At 30.9% G+C, this 17,210-nt stretch overlaps 2 protein-coding genes across 4 annotated transcripts; both read left to right on the top strand.

Annotated features, from left to right (window-relative positions):
- Window positions 1-274: 274 nt before the first annotated feature.
- Window positions 275-2,949, top strand: LOC114382009 (growth-regulating factor 1-like). Of its 3 annotated transcripts, none has more exons than XM_028341241.1 (4): window positions 275-884; window positions 1,067-1,550; window positions 1,996-2,484; window positions 2,573-2,949. In XM_028341241.1, exons 1-3 carry the CDS (start codon window positions 695-697, stop codon window positions 2,480-2,482), a joined length of 1,161 nt encoding a protein of 386 aa, XP_028197042.1. In that variant the 5' UTR covers window positions 275-694; the 3' UTR covers window positions 2,483-2,484; window positions 2,573-2,949. The 3 variants fall into 3 exon arrangements, with proteins under 3 accessions (XP_028197042.1, XP_028197044.1, XP_028197043.1); XM_028341243.1 differs by having other exon boundaries at window positions 276-884; window positions 2,002-2,484; XM_028341242.1 differs by having other exon boundaries at window positions 278-884; window positions 1,996-2,468.
- A 9,658-nt stretch (window positions 2,950-12,607) lies between these two features.
- LOC114382754 (mediator of RNA polymerase II transcription subunit 20a-like) lies at window positions 12,608-15,802 on the top strand. The gene is made up of 5 exons (XM_028342354.1): window positions 12,608-12,734; window positions 12,809-12,951; window positions 13,023-13,201; window positions 13,278-13,367; window positions 15,425-15,802. The coding sequence occupies exons 1-5, from the start codon at window positions 12,721-12,723 to the stop codon at window positions 15,653-15,655; spliced, it is 657 nt and encodes a 218-aa protein (XP_028198155.1). The 5' UTR covers window positions 12,608-12,720; the 3' UTR covers window positions 15,656-15,802.
- The last annotated feature ends 1,408 nt before the right edge of the window (window positions 15,803-17,210 follow it).

Below are 17,210 nucleotides of genomic sequence, written 5' to 3'. Positions count from 1 at the left end.
AAAAGGTCAAAAATTGTAAGAGGGAGGGGGTCTGAGTCTGAGTCTGAGGTAAAGGAACAGAAAAAGTAAATGAGTTAGTAGCAGTAAAAGCTCCAACCGTACAATCTTCTCAGCCAGGCATTGGCTTCAAACACCAACTCTTTAAATAGTTTCATATACAATAATACCAATAATAACTATTTCCTTTTTTGTCTTTAGGAGCTTTTCTTTCTCTCTCCTTTAGTTTATGGATTTCCGTAAAGATGTCAGAGACAAGGGCTGCCAGAGAGGCAGCTTATTCGCAGAAGCAGTAGCAACAGAGAGGTGCAGTCATAATACTAATAGGAGCTGAGAGAGAGAGAGAGAGAAAGAGTGTGTGCATTTGTGCATTGGCATGCAGCTATGTAATCAGAACCATTAGTTTATTACTGTAACACAATGGTCCCTGAAATAAATATACCTACTCTACTCCAAGGGTCCAAAGTAACAAACAAGAAGCAATAACACTCAAAACTCCTCTCCTCACATTTCTCCCTGAGCCTAAGCCTGAAACCTGTCCTCTCTTTAACTTACTACTGCACTGTGAGGTGTGTCTGAAATAGCTAGCTTCTGTTTCATTTGTTACTATCACCCACCAGCACCAGCCTTTGTGCTCTTTGATTCCTTTTTAGTTTTTTCCCTGTTCTTTCCCTTTCCCTTTCCCCTCAGCTCGATAATGAATGGAAGGAACGTTAACACAAACAGGTTCCCTTTCACTCCTTCCCAGTGGCAAGAGCTTGAACACCAAGCTCTCATCTACAAATACATGGCTTCAGGTATCTCCATCCCCCCTGACCTTCTCTTCACCATCAAAAGAACAACCCACTTGGACTCCTCAAGACTATTGCCTCACCACCCTCAACACTGTAAGCCCATCTTATCATTTTCTATCTGCATCAATATCATTCTTCTTTTAGTATACAATATATCAGTAACAAACTCTAAACTAGCGGATACACTATTATTCATATGATTTTACAAAAATGGTCTTGGTCTTAACATTAAAGTTGAGTTTTTTTGTGCTTGTTTGGTGTTGGTGTGCATGCAGTTGGATGGAACTATTTGCCAATGGGGTTGGGGAGGAAAATAGACCCGGAGCCAGGGAGGTGTAGAAGAACAGATGGAAAGAAATGGAGGTGCTCAAAGGAGGCGTATCCAGATTCAAAGTACTGTGAGAGGCACATGCACAGAGGGAAAAATCGTTCAAGAAAGCCTGTGGAAGTTTTGAAAACAACACCAACGACAGCAGCAGTGGCAACAAACACAGATGCCTCAACCCCAACAACAATCTTATCAATCACCAAAAACAGTCCTTCACATGCACTCTCCCCAACCACTCATTCTCTCTCTCATGACACTTACCATCATCATCATCATCACCCTCACCCTCAGCAACATTCCTCCCACTCCTTCCTCTATCATCATTCTTCGAGGCCCTCTTCCGGTGCTGCTTTGTCATTTCAAGACAACAGTGCCCCCTTGTTTCTCGACACTGCTTCTTGCTCTCAGAATAACAACAACACTGACTGCAGGTTCTTTTTTTTTTCTGATAACAAAAAGCTGTACTCTACACATTACATAACATAGGTCTTCTTTACATAGCTGCTTCTCAACAAGTACTTGAAGCAGAACATAAAATGCAAAATAAATCAATCATCTATCTAGCATGTTTGGTTACACGTTCTCTACTTGATTTTCCAAGTTTAATAAAAAAATAACTCATAACTTTCAAATTTTTTAGCTAAACTGACATGATTCTTTGTTTCATAAATTAAAACTAACTAATTTACTTCACTTTTTGAAGAAGTTAAGAGGGTTTTTATTTTTATAAAAGTTAAAATATGTAAGTTAATTTTAATTTATAAAATACGTACATGTAAAGTATTTATTGAGAAGTTTATACTAACAAGCCTGCTTGGCTTGAAGAAGTAGTGGAGTGTTTTGTGAGTGATTTTGTTTTTGTTCTTCTTTAAAAAGGAACAGGTATGTGTATGGACTGAAGGAGGAGGTGGACGAGCATGCCTTCTTCACAGAACCTTCTGGAACTATGAGAAGCTTCTCTGCTTCCTCAATGGAAGATTCATGGCAACTCACACCACTGACTATAAGCTCCTCTTCCTCTTCGAAACAGAGGAACTGCTCTGGTTTATCCAATGACAACAACGAGTACTCCTACTTGCAACTTCAGAGCCTCAATGGCAACAACTCAAAACAGCCGCAACAAGATCAAGGTTGCTACATATCAGGCAGTGATGTCAAGTGCGAAACATTCATGAAACTTGGGAAAGAAGAACCTCAGAAAACCGTTCATCGCTTCTTCGATGAATGGCCCCCTAAAAGCAGAGGATCGTGGCTTGATTTGGATGATAAATCATCCACCACCCAGCTTTCAATTTCCATTCCAACTTCTACTCATGATTTTGCAACTTTCAATTCAACAACCCAACGAGGTAATGAACTATAACTGTAAGTCTTTGTTCCTTTTTTTCTTTTTCATTATGGGGTCATCAGTAGCTAGGGAATTGTTTATGACTTGCATTTTTTGTTTTTGCAGATGGTTGAGTTTAGCTTTCAACAGTGGGGTCCTTCAGTCCTTGTACTTGAATCAAAGGCCAAAAATGTACTTACATGGTGGGGTTCACATCATGTTGTGATTTGTGAGATCTCTCTTTAATTGCTCCCCCTTTTTCCATCTGTTTTTAAATGTTGTTGAAGCTGATTTGTGTTTCCATGGAGGGATCCAATGTGTTTGTGTGCTATTTGCTTTCAATGTTGTTTCTACTCTCTCTCTCTCATTTTGTGTTCTTTGTGGTTTGAGCTAACACTCAAAGACACGTCCTTTTTTGCTTGTTCATCATTCTCTGTTGAGTAGTACAATATTATTTTGGATGCTTTTTTATGGTCCCAGGGAAAGGATTTGCTTGTTTGTCACTTCTGAAACTCTTTGAATATGGTTGGTAGCATTATTGAAGGTTAAACGAAAACTAATGAGGGGAGACACGCATGATTAAGAAACAAGGTTTGATTATAGCAACAAAAATAAAATGTTTTTGCTATTGCCCAAAATGATTTTGTTATCGTCGTTTTATTGAATTAGTTGCTGTTTTGATGCTTCACCGTCCAGCAGAAGTGGCCTTCAATGATTAAGGTTGGGTGCATGTGCCTCAGTTCTGTGGACAACATCCAAATGAAATAGTAAGATCAGAGATGATGCTCACACCAAGATTTTCTATTACGTAAAAAACTACATTCGGGGAAATCGTGTCCCCTGATGCTTACCATATATGTTTTGGTTCCCTCCAAAATGCGTTGCTATAATTTATAAGTACCCATTGTCTTTTTAAACTTTGCACCAAAAATAAAATTGTATTTTTAAACTTAATTAAGAGTTAATTTTTGTTAGAAATAATCCAAATCTCGCATGACTAAAAAAAATTTCAGATTAAACTAATTTTTGGGGTTGAATAAAGTCTCTCACATTATTCCTTCTCTAATGGGATCAGAGCCAATTATTTAGTTGCATAATCCTGTTTTTTTTACGCATACTGTTAATTAGGATGATTCAATGTTAAAACTTTTAATGGACATAATTAAAGATCAAGCCAACAGCTAGAGTCGGCTTAATTTAAGTTATATCCCTATTGCTACCATTGATTCATTGAACATCTAAACAAACCAAGATCAGGCTTGCGTATTACTACTTGTTCATTTAGAAACTCTAGTCGATTATTTTAAATGTAAATAAGATATTAAATCATTTTTGTAATAGTCTATTTAAATGTTTATAACTTATTTTTTGTATATTAAATTATTCTACTGAAAGGTTGAGTCAAACTTTTAAATAAGATCAAAGTTTTAAAAAAATTAAGTCAGAGTTAAAAAAATATATTAAATAAATAAATAAAATAAATTTCAATGTTTTTTATTTTATAGAAAATGTCAAGCTCATTTAAAATAAGGCTTAATTAATGTAATCTCTATCCTTAATTGTAAAGCGGTTTTTATCGTAATTTGTGAAAAAGTTATAATAAAAGTGCCACTTGAAAAATATAGTTATTTTGAATATTGAATAAAGAAAACCCTTATACTAAAATGTTACAAATGCTTTGAAATATTTTTTTGATTTTTTAAACTATAGCAATGTTACTATAGATTTATAAACAAATATAAATATTGAAATTAAAAAAAAAAGTTTCCAGAGCTTAGTTTCCCAAATATGCCAAGGTTTATTTTAAATTGGATGAAAATTAAATAACTTTTAAATATGGAATAATTCACACACATATTTACTTAAAATGTAATACTATGTCGTGTAAAAATAACTTAAAATTAAAAATGAGATAACGATTCATAATGTTAGAGTTTTGGAAACGCTGGTAATGAAGAAGGGCATAATCATACTGTACTGTACACGAAAGGATTTAGTCTATTAGTGTAAGTGAATTTGAGTGTCGAGATATATAAAAAAAAATTGATGGGATATTAAATTAAATTAAATAATTAATTATTTGAAAATTTAAATTATCAACAAAGTATTAACATGTTTTAGCAAAAAATAAAATAAACTATCAAAATAAAACTTTTAAAAACATAAAAGATAAAAATGAAAATTTTAACAACAGGGTGAAATTTTAAAATTTAATATATTAAAATAAAAACACTAAAACATAATTGATAAAAAAAAGACATTTAGTGTTATTTAAATCAGCGCATTTCTTGTCAGTTTTATTAAAAGGAGAAACAGAAAATAAAACACAAATAGTAGTGTCTTACCTTTATTTCTAAGAGAAGATACCCCTTCCCCTCCCAAGATGAACAAAACACGAAGGATAAATGCTATTGTATTAGTTAGTTTGTTTGTTTAAGAAATAAAAAAGTTAAACATGAATGGAACAGAGTAATGACATATATAATTAATCACTCACTCCATAATTGAAGAGAAAAGGAGATAAGTATAAGCAAAGTAATCACCCAACGTGTAAATAAATTAGTAACAAGTTGTGCTGATTTAATAAGTAATCTTAAATTTGAATATTGGATATAAAATTACATGAAATACTTTATAAAATTTTGTCATTCTTGATAATCATATTCAACTCAAATAAAATTGTTTCTCACCTAATATTCTTGTAATCTTTAAAATAAAAGTAATAGTTTTAACTTTTAAATTAAAAACATAATTTTATCTTTACGGTAAATCTCGATCGGCATAATATATATTACGTGAATCACTCCTAACACACACATAATTATCCTATCCTCGTCAAAACATATTAATTTCAAATATGGGAACGTGTGTATTGCGTAAAGTGTAATGTAAATATTCTTATTCTATTTTCCATTTCTCGTACACATTACAGATAAATAAGAGAAAAGAGGAGAATATTCTACTTTCCCCCTATCCAAATCCTATAATTCTTTTTTTTTTTTTAATAATATCAAAGAAAGTCCTACCACATGGGTAGGGTCAGGGGAAGTGGAGGCACTTGGGAGGATTGGACATTCACCTGCCTAACCAAAAGGGCTAACTCTATTAGACTTTGGTTATCACTTTTTCTTTTAACGTGATTAGAGAAAACCATTTTTAAAAAAAAAAAAAACTAGGTGCATGTTTGATTATTAGGTGCAAAATTAAGTTTGAGGTAAAAGTATTTTTTTCAACAGTCTGAGTTCTTATTTTTATTGGTTACATTTATATTAGAATGTATATAACATTTTAACCTTCGAATCAAACATGTACCAAATGTATCTTTTACCGATGATAAAATTCTTTTAAAGAAAATAATCTTGTTTGAACCATGAATAAATTATTATAAAGATTAAAAAATTTCATTCCAAATATTTAATATAGATACGCATTTAATGTTTAAACTCAAAACTTATAATTAAGTTAAAATAATTTCATTGTTGAATTGATTTACCATCAAATTCTTATTATAAACCTTTGAAGTAAGGTAAAACTCAAATTGGCCTCCTAGACTATAAATTTAGGATGTATATATAAACCATAATGCATATTCTCTGCAAGTACACAGATTCACCTTTTAATAATGCCGTGGAAAGGTGGGGAAGGATACCATTCTCTTCACTCTGAAGTAAAAAAAGAAAAATGGAATAGTAGTCCATCCCACCACAAATTATTCCATAGTTTGAGTATAAGATTATGGATACACGTTTGATTCGAAAGAAAAAAAAAGTCTTATTGAATTGGACAATTCTAGTTATTTAATATTTGATTTTAAAATATATCCTGAGACAATACAACTTAAATGCTAATGAAGGGAATAAAATTCTGATTATTTATTACGTAATTAGTCACGAGATAATTTTTTGTTTTCCATACAAATTACTTTAATGGTTAAAATACCCATTTTTTTTATTCTCTTTTCTCTCTCTCCCACCCCATTATCTCGTTTCTGCACTCTTTTTATTTTATAATGATAATAATAATAATATTAATATGAATCACATTAAGATAATTAATAATAATAAAAATATTTGGTGATTTTTATATTCTTTTGCTTCATTGTTCATCAAACAATACACACATTTTCTTGTATTGTAACTCAGTGTGCATCAAAAGGATCTATGTATTTATAATTTCAGTCAATTTTTACATGATATGCGGGAAAGCTTTTTAATTTACCAAAAGAATTTGATAAAATTAAATTAATTTAGTCAAGATCATAATATCAGCTTTTTTTTATGTACAATTAATATGTATTTGAAGTTTATATTTAATACCCAAGAAGACTATCTTATACGAGGTCAATCCATTTTAAGATAAAATAATAACTCTGAATGTGCGACTCTATGTCTAAACTCAAGATTAAATCTCAAATTCTTAATTAAAATTTCTAAATATCAAATCAATTAAACGGTAATAATCTTCAAATTTTTTGAACATGCAATAATTTCTGGTTTCTTACCATAGGGTGATGTAAAAAAGAAGAAGCATGGCTCTGATGATTAGTGATGAGTTGCTTACTAGTGGGTCAGAAAAATGAAAGCCATATCTTTGGGTCAGCTTTAACAAAAAAGAGTTCTGAGTGAGTGGTCCAAAAAAAGGGTAAGTAGTGCCTTGCAGGGTTCAGGGCTGGAAGGACTTGAGCACTAAATATAAATCAGTAGGGACAGAACTAAACGTACACTTATTATCCTTTCCTTTGCATTGAACCATCTGATCTCACACCCTCAGTTACCACTCACTACCCGACATTCAAACAATCTCTCTCCAAATTATAATTACATTCAATATTCATTCCTCACGCTTACTCTCAACACTCGTCTTTATTATTATACTCCAAATCAATACATAACTTTCTTTTACGTTAATACTAGTTGTGGGCTTTATTTGAGATTTCACTAATAACCATATCCCAAACTTATGGATGTATATGGGAATATGAGATTTTATGGATCGAAATTATATTCTTCATTCCAATGTTTTGTTTGAATGCTAAAATAAAAGTAAATAAAATGAAAAAAAATTTGTATGAAGAAAAAATGATAAAAAGAAAACTGTTGACTCTTGTAGAATTATTTCTTTTGGGAAGGAAAAAAAATTTAATTGTCTTAGTTAACTTTATATCCTTTTAAATATAATGATAAGCAAATGGTTTGTGAATAGGTAAGTGTTATTTTAACAAAACTAAATTTTCTTCTCTTCTATTTTCTCTATACTAAAGAATAAAAAATATTTTCTTTATATGTCAGAATACAATCACATGTAGAAATGAAAAAAATTTAATTAGATATAAATGAAAAAAAAAATCACAAACTTAAGTTTTAAATTTTTTAATTAAAATATGATATTAAATTTATTTGTGTGATTGTCGGTTATCCATTGATGACGCATGTTCATGTAACATATTTGATAATTTTGAAAAAAAAGTCATATTTGAGTGAAAACTTGATATCAAAGCCAATTTAGAAGAATGTTCTTAATTATTTTTGCACTGAAAAATGTTGTGTAAATGTTTTGATATTTATAATACTATTTTATTTTTCAAACATGATTAAACTTTACTCAGAGTGTTTTCTTATTTTTCAACTCCCGGACAAATATAATTAAAACAATTTTTTAACTATCATATTTTAATAAACTTTTAACATTAATGTATTGACGATCTAAATCAAAAGTAGTGTCTACACGATTTAATTAAAATAATAAGTCATGAGGTCTCTCTTTAATCATTGGTTAATACTATAAAATTATTAGGTATTTAATATCATCACTTATATATGATTTCAACCAATAATTATTATGTGATAAGCAAATAATTTAATATTTTAATTGATTAAGATTCCTTAAATTAAGGGATAACACACTTAATTTTTATTAGTTGAGTATATCTTTAATTTAGTTAATATATGTTTTTATTGTCCATGTGTCACATAATTATTGATTGGGGTCATAGATGAAATAGTGGTTCTAAATCACACTATTTTTTCACTAAAGATAAATTATGTTCAAGTTGGATAAGATGATTATGAGCATCAAAACTAATGCAATTATATATACATTACTTAAACTCAAGCTAAAATAATTATACGCTAGTTAATTTACACATTAATCATAAGATCTCCTTTAGTTTAATGTCTATAAGTAATTTTTATTGGCATTATCAAATTTCTATACTTAATGAGAATCTTATAAAACTCTCATATTGGTGAATTTGAAGTATCTTACTTTCACATAATTCATAAGGTTCAATAAATAATCGATATTTCACAATTAATTATGTACTACTTTTTATAATAGCAGACCTTATCTATTGTATTAACAATTGAAAGAAAAAATCTCTATTTGATAAGACTTCTTATTATACCTAAGAAGTTCATTAGACTAAAATTAGACATTTGAAAGAATCATTTGAGTCTTTCAATATCAATAGGTTGATCAATTGTTCCAATCTTCCATCTTTCAAAAAGAAAAAAGGAAAAATCCCTGAAAACTATTTTCCTAAATTTAAAAGAGAGTATTCTCAAATTCTCCCAATAACTAAAAGTAGATCATGCCCTCACGTACCAGTAAAATCAAGTTCACTTAAATTTTAATGTGATAACTCTAATCAAACACAGGTAAGCCTGGGCAAATATTGAATTCAGGTCTTGCACGTGAGGAATGAATATATGAGGTTCTTTGCCACTGGGTCATCACGAAATCTGCTATTGAAAAAATTCTCAAGATGGTCCCTACAAATTTACGACACCCTCTCCCAATGCGCCAGCCTTGCATCATATGCCATTACTAAGCCCCAAACTTATATGGCTCTTCGCTCTCTTTTACGCAGTTCATGCACTCCCTCTCTCTGTGATAGAAAATTAGAAATTCATGTGATGAAGACCGCTATTCTGAATTTAGGACCTGGAGAAGAAAATGGGAATGGGTTACAAAGACTCTCCTCCCAAGTGCCACCCATTTTATTTGTTGTTTACGATAATGTACATATTTTTTTTAAAAATATTGAGTGTATCGATTTTATGATAAAATAACCTTATTTATTTAGAACAGCATTGTACAGTTACTCCCTACGAACCCATAAGTAAAAATATTTATTTTTATAATATTTAAAAAATTAGTTGAAATCATTTAATTTTATTAATCTTAACTAAAAATAAAACTATTCCTAAAATATCTTTTATTGAAACTTAATATCATGAATAAAATAAAACTCTTGAAAATAAAGTTACAATTAAATGAATAGTATTTTAAAAACTATATCATGTGAGTAAAATTAATTAGATTTATTTATATATGTAATATTTGAAATAACTTTTTTGCATGAGGTCACTGGGAGTACAATATATCTATACTACTTTATTTGTTTTCCAATGGTTCATCAGTAGGTGGGAAAATAGCCTTGTTACTAAAAAGAAAGACAAAAGAAGAGCAATGGGAATAAAACCTTGCCAAACAAAGAGACAGTTAATAGTGAGTCTTACTAGGATTGTTCATATAACTTGAAACACTAATATTATCTCATGTCATGTGTAGCCTTTGTCACTCCTTGATTTAATAAAATTATTTATTATCATAATAAATTGGTTGGACCAATTAATAACAAAATGAATGATAATACAATAAGGTTTAAATATGTTTTTATTCTTAGTATATATCTGAATTTTACATGATAAATTTTTTCTTTAAATTGACTCTTTAATATTTAAAAAGTTTTATTTTAGATCTTTTGAGTAATAATATGTCCGTTAAATATTTGTAATGACTCAAAAACCATCAAATAATTTTTTTTAATCAAATTTATATTTTGTAACAGTTAAAAGCCGTTAAAATCAATTAAAGTAAATAAATAAACTTGTGTTGATCATTTCATCAAACACCTCAGGTGCCTTCCCACCATCCCTTTCTTATAAAAGGCTAGAATTCACAACTTGTGCTTTTATGTTGTTTTTGTAACAAAAATTAAATAAAAATAATACAACATAGACCAATTCATCAAAATAGTCCAAATCATTGACACTTGAACATAGATAATTGACACACGAGTCCCACCATTGTTTGATTGAGACATAACTTGAATACGCTCATTAGACACAAGTCCCACCATGCACCAAATCACTGAAACTTCAATACACACAATAGAAGCATCTTCTGTTCTTCTATTTCACCGTCATTCATTCATTGACATAGGCTTGCGTTCTTCTTCTTCTTCCTTTCTCTGCTTGCAGTTGCAGAGGTAGGAGGGGGGCGGTGATTGTGTTGTGTGGTTTAGAGGATGAAGGATTTCAATTCGGATCTACTCAACCCGGGAACGGTGATGAACTCTTCCTCCTCCGATTACTCTCGCAGTGTTTCCTCTTCCGATGCCAATTTCGGGTTGGCTTTCAATGACAGTAATTTCTCCAACAGGATCCTCCGAATTGAGATCATGGGGGCCCGTCGAGGCCCGACCCGATTCTGACGGTTGCACCACTATCGTCGACTGAGCTCGCCATTGCAATCTGCAGAATCTCGAAGGATTCACCACTGCCGTCGACCTCATTGGTTATCTCGAGAATGGAATCCAGAAACCTATTGGTCGATGAGTTCCATGGTCTGTGCTCTGAGGATGTTGTTCGCGGCTTCCATTTCAACGTACGCTTCCATTTCGGGGGTTTTGTTAGGGTTAGAGAAATTAGGATTTCTCAGATCTGATTAATTAAAAGAAATGGGTAAATTGAAGGGATTAGGTAGGGGATTGAAAAAGAGTTAGTTCATGAGAAGACGTACAACCATTAGAGGAAGACGTTGGAGAAGGAGTAACCAGATATATTCGTTTAAATTTGGTTGAGGAGTGGAGGAGACTACAAAGAGAGGCGAAAAAGAGAAAGAATTTTATTTTAAAACAAATAATGATGGTTTGTAAACCATCATAAATTATATTATTAAATATTAACCGAACATGTCATTAGTTAACTTACAATATAAATATGAAATAAAACTTTTTAAATATCTAAAAATTAATTCAAAGAAATTTTTTATCAAAAATTAAATTTAAAAATCTAATATATATCAAAGATAAAAACATATTTAAGTGATACACACTTGTTAAACATCCCACATACTATGTTTTAACAACCAGTTTTGTTAATTAATGTTGGCAAGATATATATGGCAACCAGAGGATAGTATTTGGATAACAAAAATGAAGAGCTTCTAAAAGTCAATATTCCAATTCAAAAAGAAAACTACCGTCTCACCATTTGCATCAGAATCTTTGAGTACGTGCAACAGCGGCAAGAACTCCTCTCAACATTCTCCTTAGCCCTTATCAATTTATCATATCTTGATTCATTTGATTTTGTGGCTCCTTGTTGGTTATGTCATCATCATCCTCTATTTTTGTTCATCCATCCTATGAGTTTGTCTTTCTCCTGCTAATTCATATCAATTACCTAAGTGTTGTGTTTAGCGTGCACCCAAAATCAAAGTGTTTACACATACCCACGTGTGAGAAAAGAAATAAAGTAAACAAAAAATATGAACTCCATTCTTTCCTTTATAAATTAATAGATATCTACATTCACTTCAAACGTTAATTAAATAAATATTTAATTATTAGATGACTATTTTATTTGATTGCTCAGAGTTCAAACGAAATTTTCCGATGAAAAAAAACACTCTTTGTTGTCAAACGTGCATCGCATGCCTAACAATTCATGTCATCTAATTGTCCCCATCTTATAGTTCTGAAGTATTGAATGGTTGAAAAAGTAACGTGTGAATAATTTTAAATATGATCAAGCACAGATAAAAAATCAATCTTATAATCGGATTGAAATCTGTGATGATGTTAGTCAAAAGTCCTACCTACGGGGGTAAGTCTCCTTTTTATGGTTTGACCCACCTCACCAATTGCTATTAGCTTTAGTAGGGAAAAATAAGTAATTAAACATGCTTAAAAAAATTAGTGATTTTTAAAAATCTAATTAAAAAGTAAGATTTTTTTGAATTAGTTCTTATGTAAATTTGATTTTGTTTTCAGTCTTTTAAAATTATAAAAATAATGTCTAATTTTTTAGATGAGGGATAAAAATATATAATTTGAATTAAATGTAAATAAAGAACAACGCTGATAAGATGACCTAATTATAAATAGAGTTGGTATCATAAGAGTGCAAGGTCTTGTGAGATGAAATTGAAAGGAAGACAAAACACAAGACAGAGTCATTCAGCAAGGCTTGAAACGAGAAGCGAGGATGCCCATCAGATGGTATGAGCAAAATGAATCCCAAATTGTTTGTTATTTTTGAAAAGTGATTTAATTTATGGTATTTGGTTTGTTAGTATTCTGCATTGGCAACCGAACCAAGGAAGCGTTGTGAACAGCCAAGTCCTGAATGAGATCTCGCAGTGCGTCGAAAGCCTTAACGGCGTCAAAGAAGGAAGATGCAAAGCCTCCCTCACTTTCTACAGACCCAATTTACGAGGTTACCTTACCACCTCTTTGCTTTTGTGTTTTTGGGGTTTTTAGTTTTCTCTGAAACCCTTTCTTTCGCAGACCAATCGGTGACCATCGATTTTCCTCGCGATTTTCTGGGGATATCGATGCTGGAGCAGCCGAACAAATACTACTTAATCATTCGCGGCCAGAAGATTGTTCTCGAGGCCGATTCTTCTATCTTGCTTATCATGGAGAAACTCCAGTCCTACAAGTCCAAAGTCGCCCTTCATTTCGAGGTCCGTTTTCCGCTGTTTTTGTTTTTGTGTTTTTGTTTTTGCTCGCTCAATCTGTGTGATGATGGTGGTGGTTCAGGGAGTGCTGTATAAATTGGGTGACTTTCAGATCAGGGTGATTAAAGTTGTTCCCAGTCAAGCGGAGAGTCTCAGAGGAATTATGATTGAGGTGACTCACTCTGAATTCTAGTTAGTGGTAATACATGTTCGTTACTTGTTCTTGGTGTGATTATGGTATGGTGATCCAATGTTATTAAATAGCAGATTGTGGAAAATGGTGGAAAGCCAAAAATCTGCTATATCATATAGTGGATAGAGTCGCGGGGAAATAGTGAAAGTCACATAGTGGTTGAAATAAATCAATTATGTGTGGCTAAAAAGTTCGGCTGTATGCAGATAAAAATAAACTGCATGAAAACATTAAAAAGAATGGGGGAGTGGGGCATTGTGACTTTTCTCGCATCCCAGTCACGAAACTGTGATGTCTGTTGCAGCTGCGATAACAGTTTTTGCGGGAGCCTCACTGCAATGGAGTCACAATAGCGAATTGGAGGATTTCTGTTATGCTATAGTGGCTATTTAAATACTCTGTGCTAAACTGAAATGTGTGGTCTAAATAAGTGTCATCTTTTGAGTATTCCTGTATCAAACTTTGGAAATGAAATGTACAGAATCCATTGCTGTTGTTTTCTTCCCCATCACATATGTCATCTGTTATAAGAACAGCAACTTGTAATGATTGTTGTCTCGTGTCTAGCTAGTCTCTTTTTCGAGTATCTCCTGAATATTGAGATAGCTTATGGTGTTTTATATGTGTGATTCAAGAATTGAATGCATGAATAGTCTAGTACTCATGTATGAAACTAAGGCTATGTTTGTATTGATGAAAAGAAATGGGATGGAATAAAATTGAAGGTGATGAAAACCTCCGTTTCATTGTTTGGTTTGGATATGTTATGATGAATGGAGCAATTCCTGTTCCATGTCATTCCTCCCAAATTGGCAGGAAAAAATGAAAGTAAGCAATGGAAAAGGTTCCATTACTTTTCATTATATTCCATTCTCATTTTACCAATCCAAACAATGGAACGTAATGCCATTATATTTCATTTCCCTCTATTCCATCCTCTTTCATTAATCCAAACATATTTAGGATTTTAATTTTTTGGATGGAGAGGGAAATGAGGATTAATTTTTCATTTCTAATTAATATTCTTTAATTTGTTTTTTTCCAAATGAAAGAAATAAAATGATAAATTAACATAAATTTAATGATTTAATCTTTTATCTAAATATTTTATAATTATTAATTTAAAAATAAAATATTCTCCCCTCTTTTTTTACTCCCAAACATACCCTAAAGATTTATTTATTTATCCTTTGGTTTCCTTTTGATTCAAGTTTTTTACTCTTTTATGTAATCTAAGGAGTCGAATAATAAACCTTTGAATGATAACCCCTTGTTGAAAGCTTCATTTTTAAAGTTAAATCCAGTTGACTTTCTTCATTGGTTTGTTCACTTAGTCATTCCCCTCGTTCATCATGAGAATACAGTGTTATCTGGTGTTGATTATTCTTCCTCCATCAGATTTGTTGTAAGATTTTACTCAGATTGGAATGAAATTCATTTCTGGGATTCAAATGGAGTGATGCATCTTGACATTTTCTTTTGGAGGTGGTGTGTGTGGTGGTGCATACTGTGAACCCATCTTGACAAGTGTGCACCTTATATGGTGTGCACGATGCTCTGTTAGAGTGGCTACAATAGCAATAGTAAATTGGTAACTAACTCAACGTAAATGAAGAATGAAAAATATACCCAATAGTATCTCAATGTGATGTGATTATTTTTATTTTGTGCCTTTTAGTTAAGAATGTTTTGATAAATGTAACTTCTACTTGAGACTCAACAACAACAAAAAAGCCGTATCCCACATGGTGTTTAGACTCGATGAAAATTTAATTATTATATATGAATTAAAAAGTTTAAAAGATTATTCATATATATATATATATATATATATGAATACAAAACTTTTATTCAAAACAATTTAACTCTCTCATGTGATGACTTCTTTGCTTAAAGACGAGAAGACCTTATATTTGATCTGGTTAGTCTTTCCTTACAAATTTGACCGTTGTCACTCTCTCTTCTCCTTTAAAACATAGATTGTCTTTCTTCTAGAGGAGGTTATAATTTAAATATTCAATGTTCTTTTTCTGCAGATTGAGTATCTCCCTATCTCGTCAGTTGAAAAATCCAAGCAAATTTTGGAAGAGTTCATTGATATATGGAAAGAAGTCGTGTCTAAAAAATCATTAGCCGGTCAGTTCATGCATACAGAACCAAATTATGCAGAATATGGGCTTTCTGACAATTATACCTCTCAGCATACAGCTGTTCAGTATGCTGCTGCATTGGCCCAACTGATTCAATCTGCACAGTTACGGAACTAGGAACTAGGACCTTTGAAGGGTATGTAAGGGATATTTATTTTATGAAATCTTATTGGATTCTTGTGAGTGTGGAGATGGTAATATATATTTCAATAATGTTTGTTAGAAAGTAATAAAAAAATATTTCCTGAGATGGTCATAAAATCATATTTATTGTGTAAAATTTTTATTATACCTTCACTATCAATACCCACTATGTCACTCTGTGTCTACTTATCTCTGATTTTATTTCTGCTATTGTAACATTTATAGTTAAATCATATTTCTATTTTAAATAAGCGTGTGTTAGGAGGCTATCTTAAAAAGCTAACAACACTTGAAATTATATGTATATATATATATTGTTGCCTAATAATCATTGTGTTGTATGAGTTTTTATATTGAATTTTGGTAATTGTAATGCATGGACTCACGATAAGCTGTAAACAATTGATTGTTGATATAAAATATAATAATTTTTTAATATAATGATATTTTTGTGATATAACATATTTCTTAGATAAAATAATGTGAACTAAACACATTTTAAATATTTGCAGGAATATAAAAAAGATTTCTAACCAATTTTAACTGTTAACTAAACATATTTTTTTTAATACCCAAATGTCATTCTCCTAATATTTTTTTAGGAATAACATTCCCGAAAATCCAATAAATCAAATGTTTGGTAAGTGTTTATGTTGTAAAAGTTAAATCAAATTAAAAATTGAGTAAAAGTTCATAGACCTACTAGACCCCGTTTGGAAGAGCTTATTAATAACTCAATTGAGACTTATCTTATGCTATGAGTGGTTCGGAGGGTTTATAAAAATATCTTAGGACTGATCCAAAAGATTTGTTGAGCTTATTTTAATAAGCTATAAGCAAATGCTTAGGCGATACTTTTAAGTGTCAGCTTTCAAAACCCACAATTAAGTGTTTCAGGTTCATGTTTTTTTTTTTTGTATTTTTTTTTCATTCCTTCACAGCATAACATTTTCATTCTTCCGCTTTTCATTTTTTTTTTTGGCTTAATCTAAAGTTTTGTTGCCTTTCTTTCCCTAGCCTAAAACATTCATATATAGATGAATATATGTTGAATTTGTCCAAATTAATTAACACATCTAGTCGTGGATAGATCAAGTCTATAAGACCATCAAGAAATTATGAAATAAAACAAATTGATACTTTTTACAAGTATTTTATAATATCAAGAAAATATTTTAATTCATTCAACTAATTCCATGATTCAAAAGATATTTCTAATCTTTTTTTAGATTTATTATGATTCTGATTTTTTTACGATAAAAAATAGGTAAACTATAAAGTTTCTTGCCAATACCATTTTTTTTCCGAATACATAAAAATAAATTAAATTTATTCATATCTAATATCATCTTTGATAAAAAAAATTATTTATTAAAAAATAATATTTTAATCTACTGTGTTGTGCATTGCATGTGATAAACGTTTACTTTTATAACTAATATTTTGGTCTTTATTGTACAAGATAAATGTTTTTATATTATTAAAATTTGAATTATGTTTTTTATTTATAATGAACAAGTTAGATTGT

The sequence above is a fragment of the Glycine soja genome, chromosome 13 (genome assembly GCF_004193775.1).
Source record: "Glycine soja cultivar W05 chromosome 13, ASM419377v2, whole genome shotgun sequence".
Lineage (NCBI taxonomy): Eukaryota > Viridiplantae > Streptophyta > Magnoliopsida > Fabales > Fabaceae > Glycine > Glycine soja.
This window is presented reverse-complemented; position numbering and strand designations above follow the sequence as displayed.

Bases quoted from the DNA above. Each gene is read 5' to 3' on its own strand.
- LOC114382009 (XM_028341241.1), top strand. From the start codon at position 695: ATGAATGGAAGGAACGTTAACACAAACAGGTTCCCTTTCACTCCTTCC. The intron at 885-1,066 runs GTAAGCCCATCT...GTGTGCATGCAG, and splicing joins GCCTCACCACCCTCAACACT to TTGGATGGAACTATTTGCCA. The intron at 1,551-1,995 runs GTTCTTTTTTTT...TTCTTTAAAAAG, and splicing joins AACAACAACACTGACTGCAG to GAACAGGTATGTGTATGGAC.
- LOC114382754 (XM_028342354.1), top strand. The intron at 13,202-13,277 runs GTCCGTTTTCCG...GTGGTGGTTCAG, and splicing joins AAGTCGCCCTTCATTTCGAG to GGAGTGCTGTATAAATTGGG. The intron at 13,368-15,424 runs GTGACTCACTCT...CTTTTTCTGCAG, and splicing joins TCAGAGGAATTATGATTGAG to ATTGAGTATCTCCCTATCTC.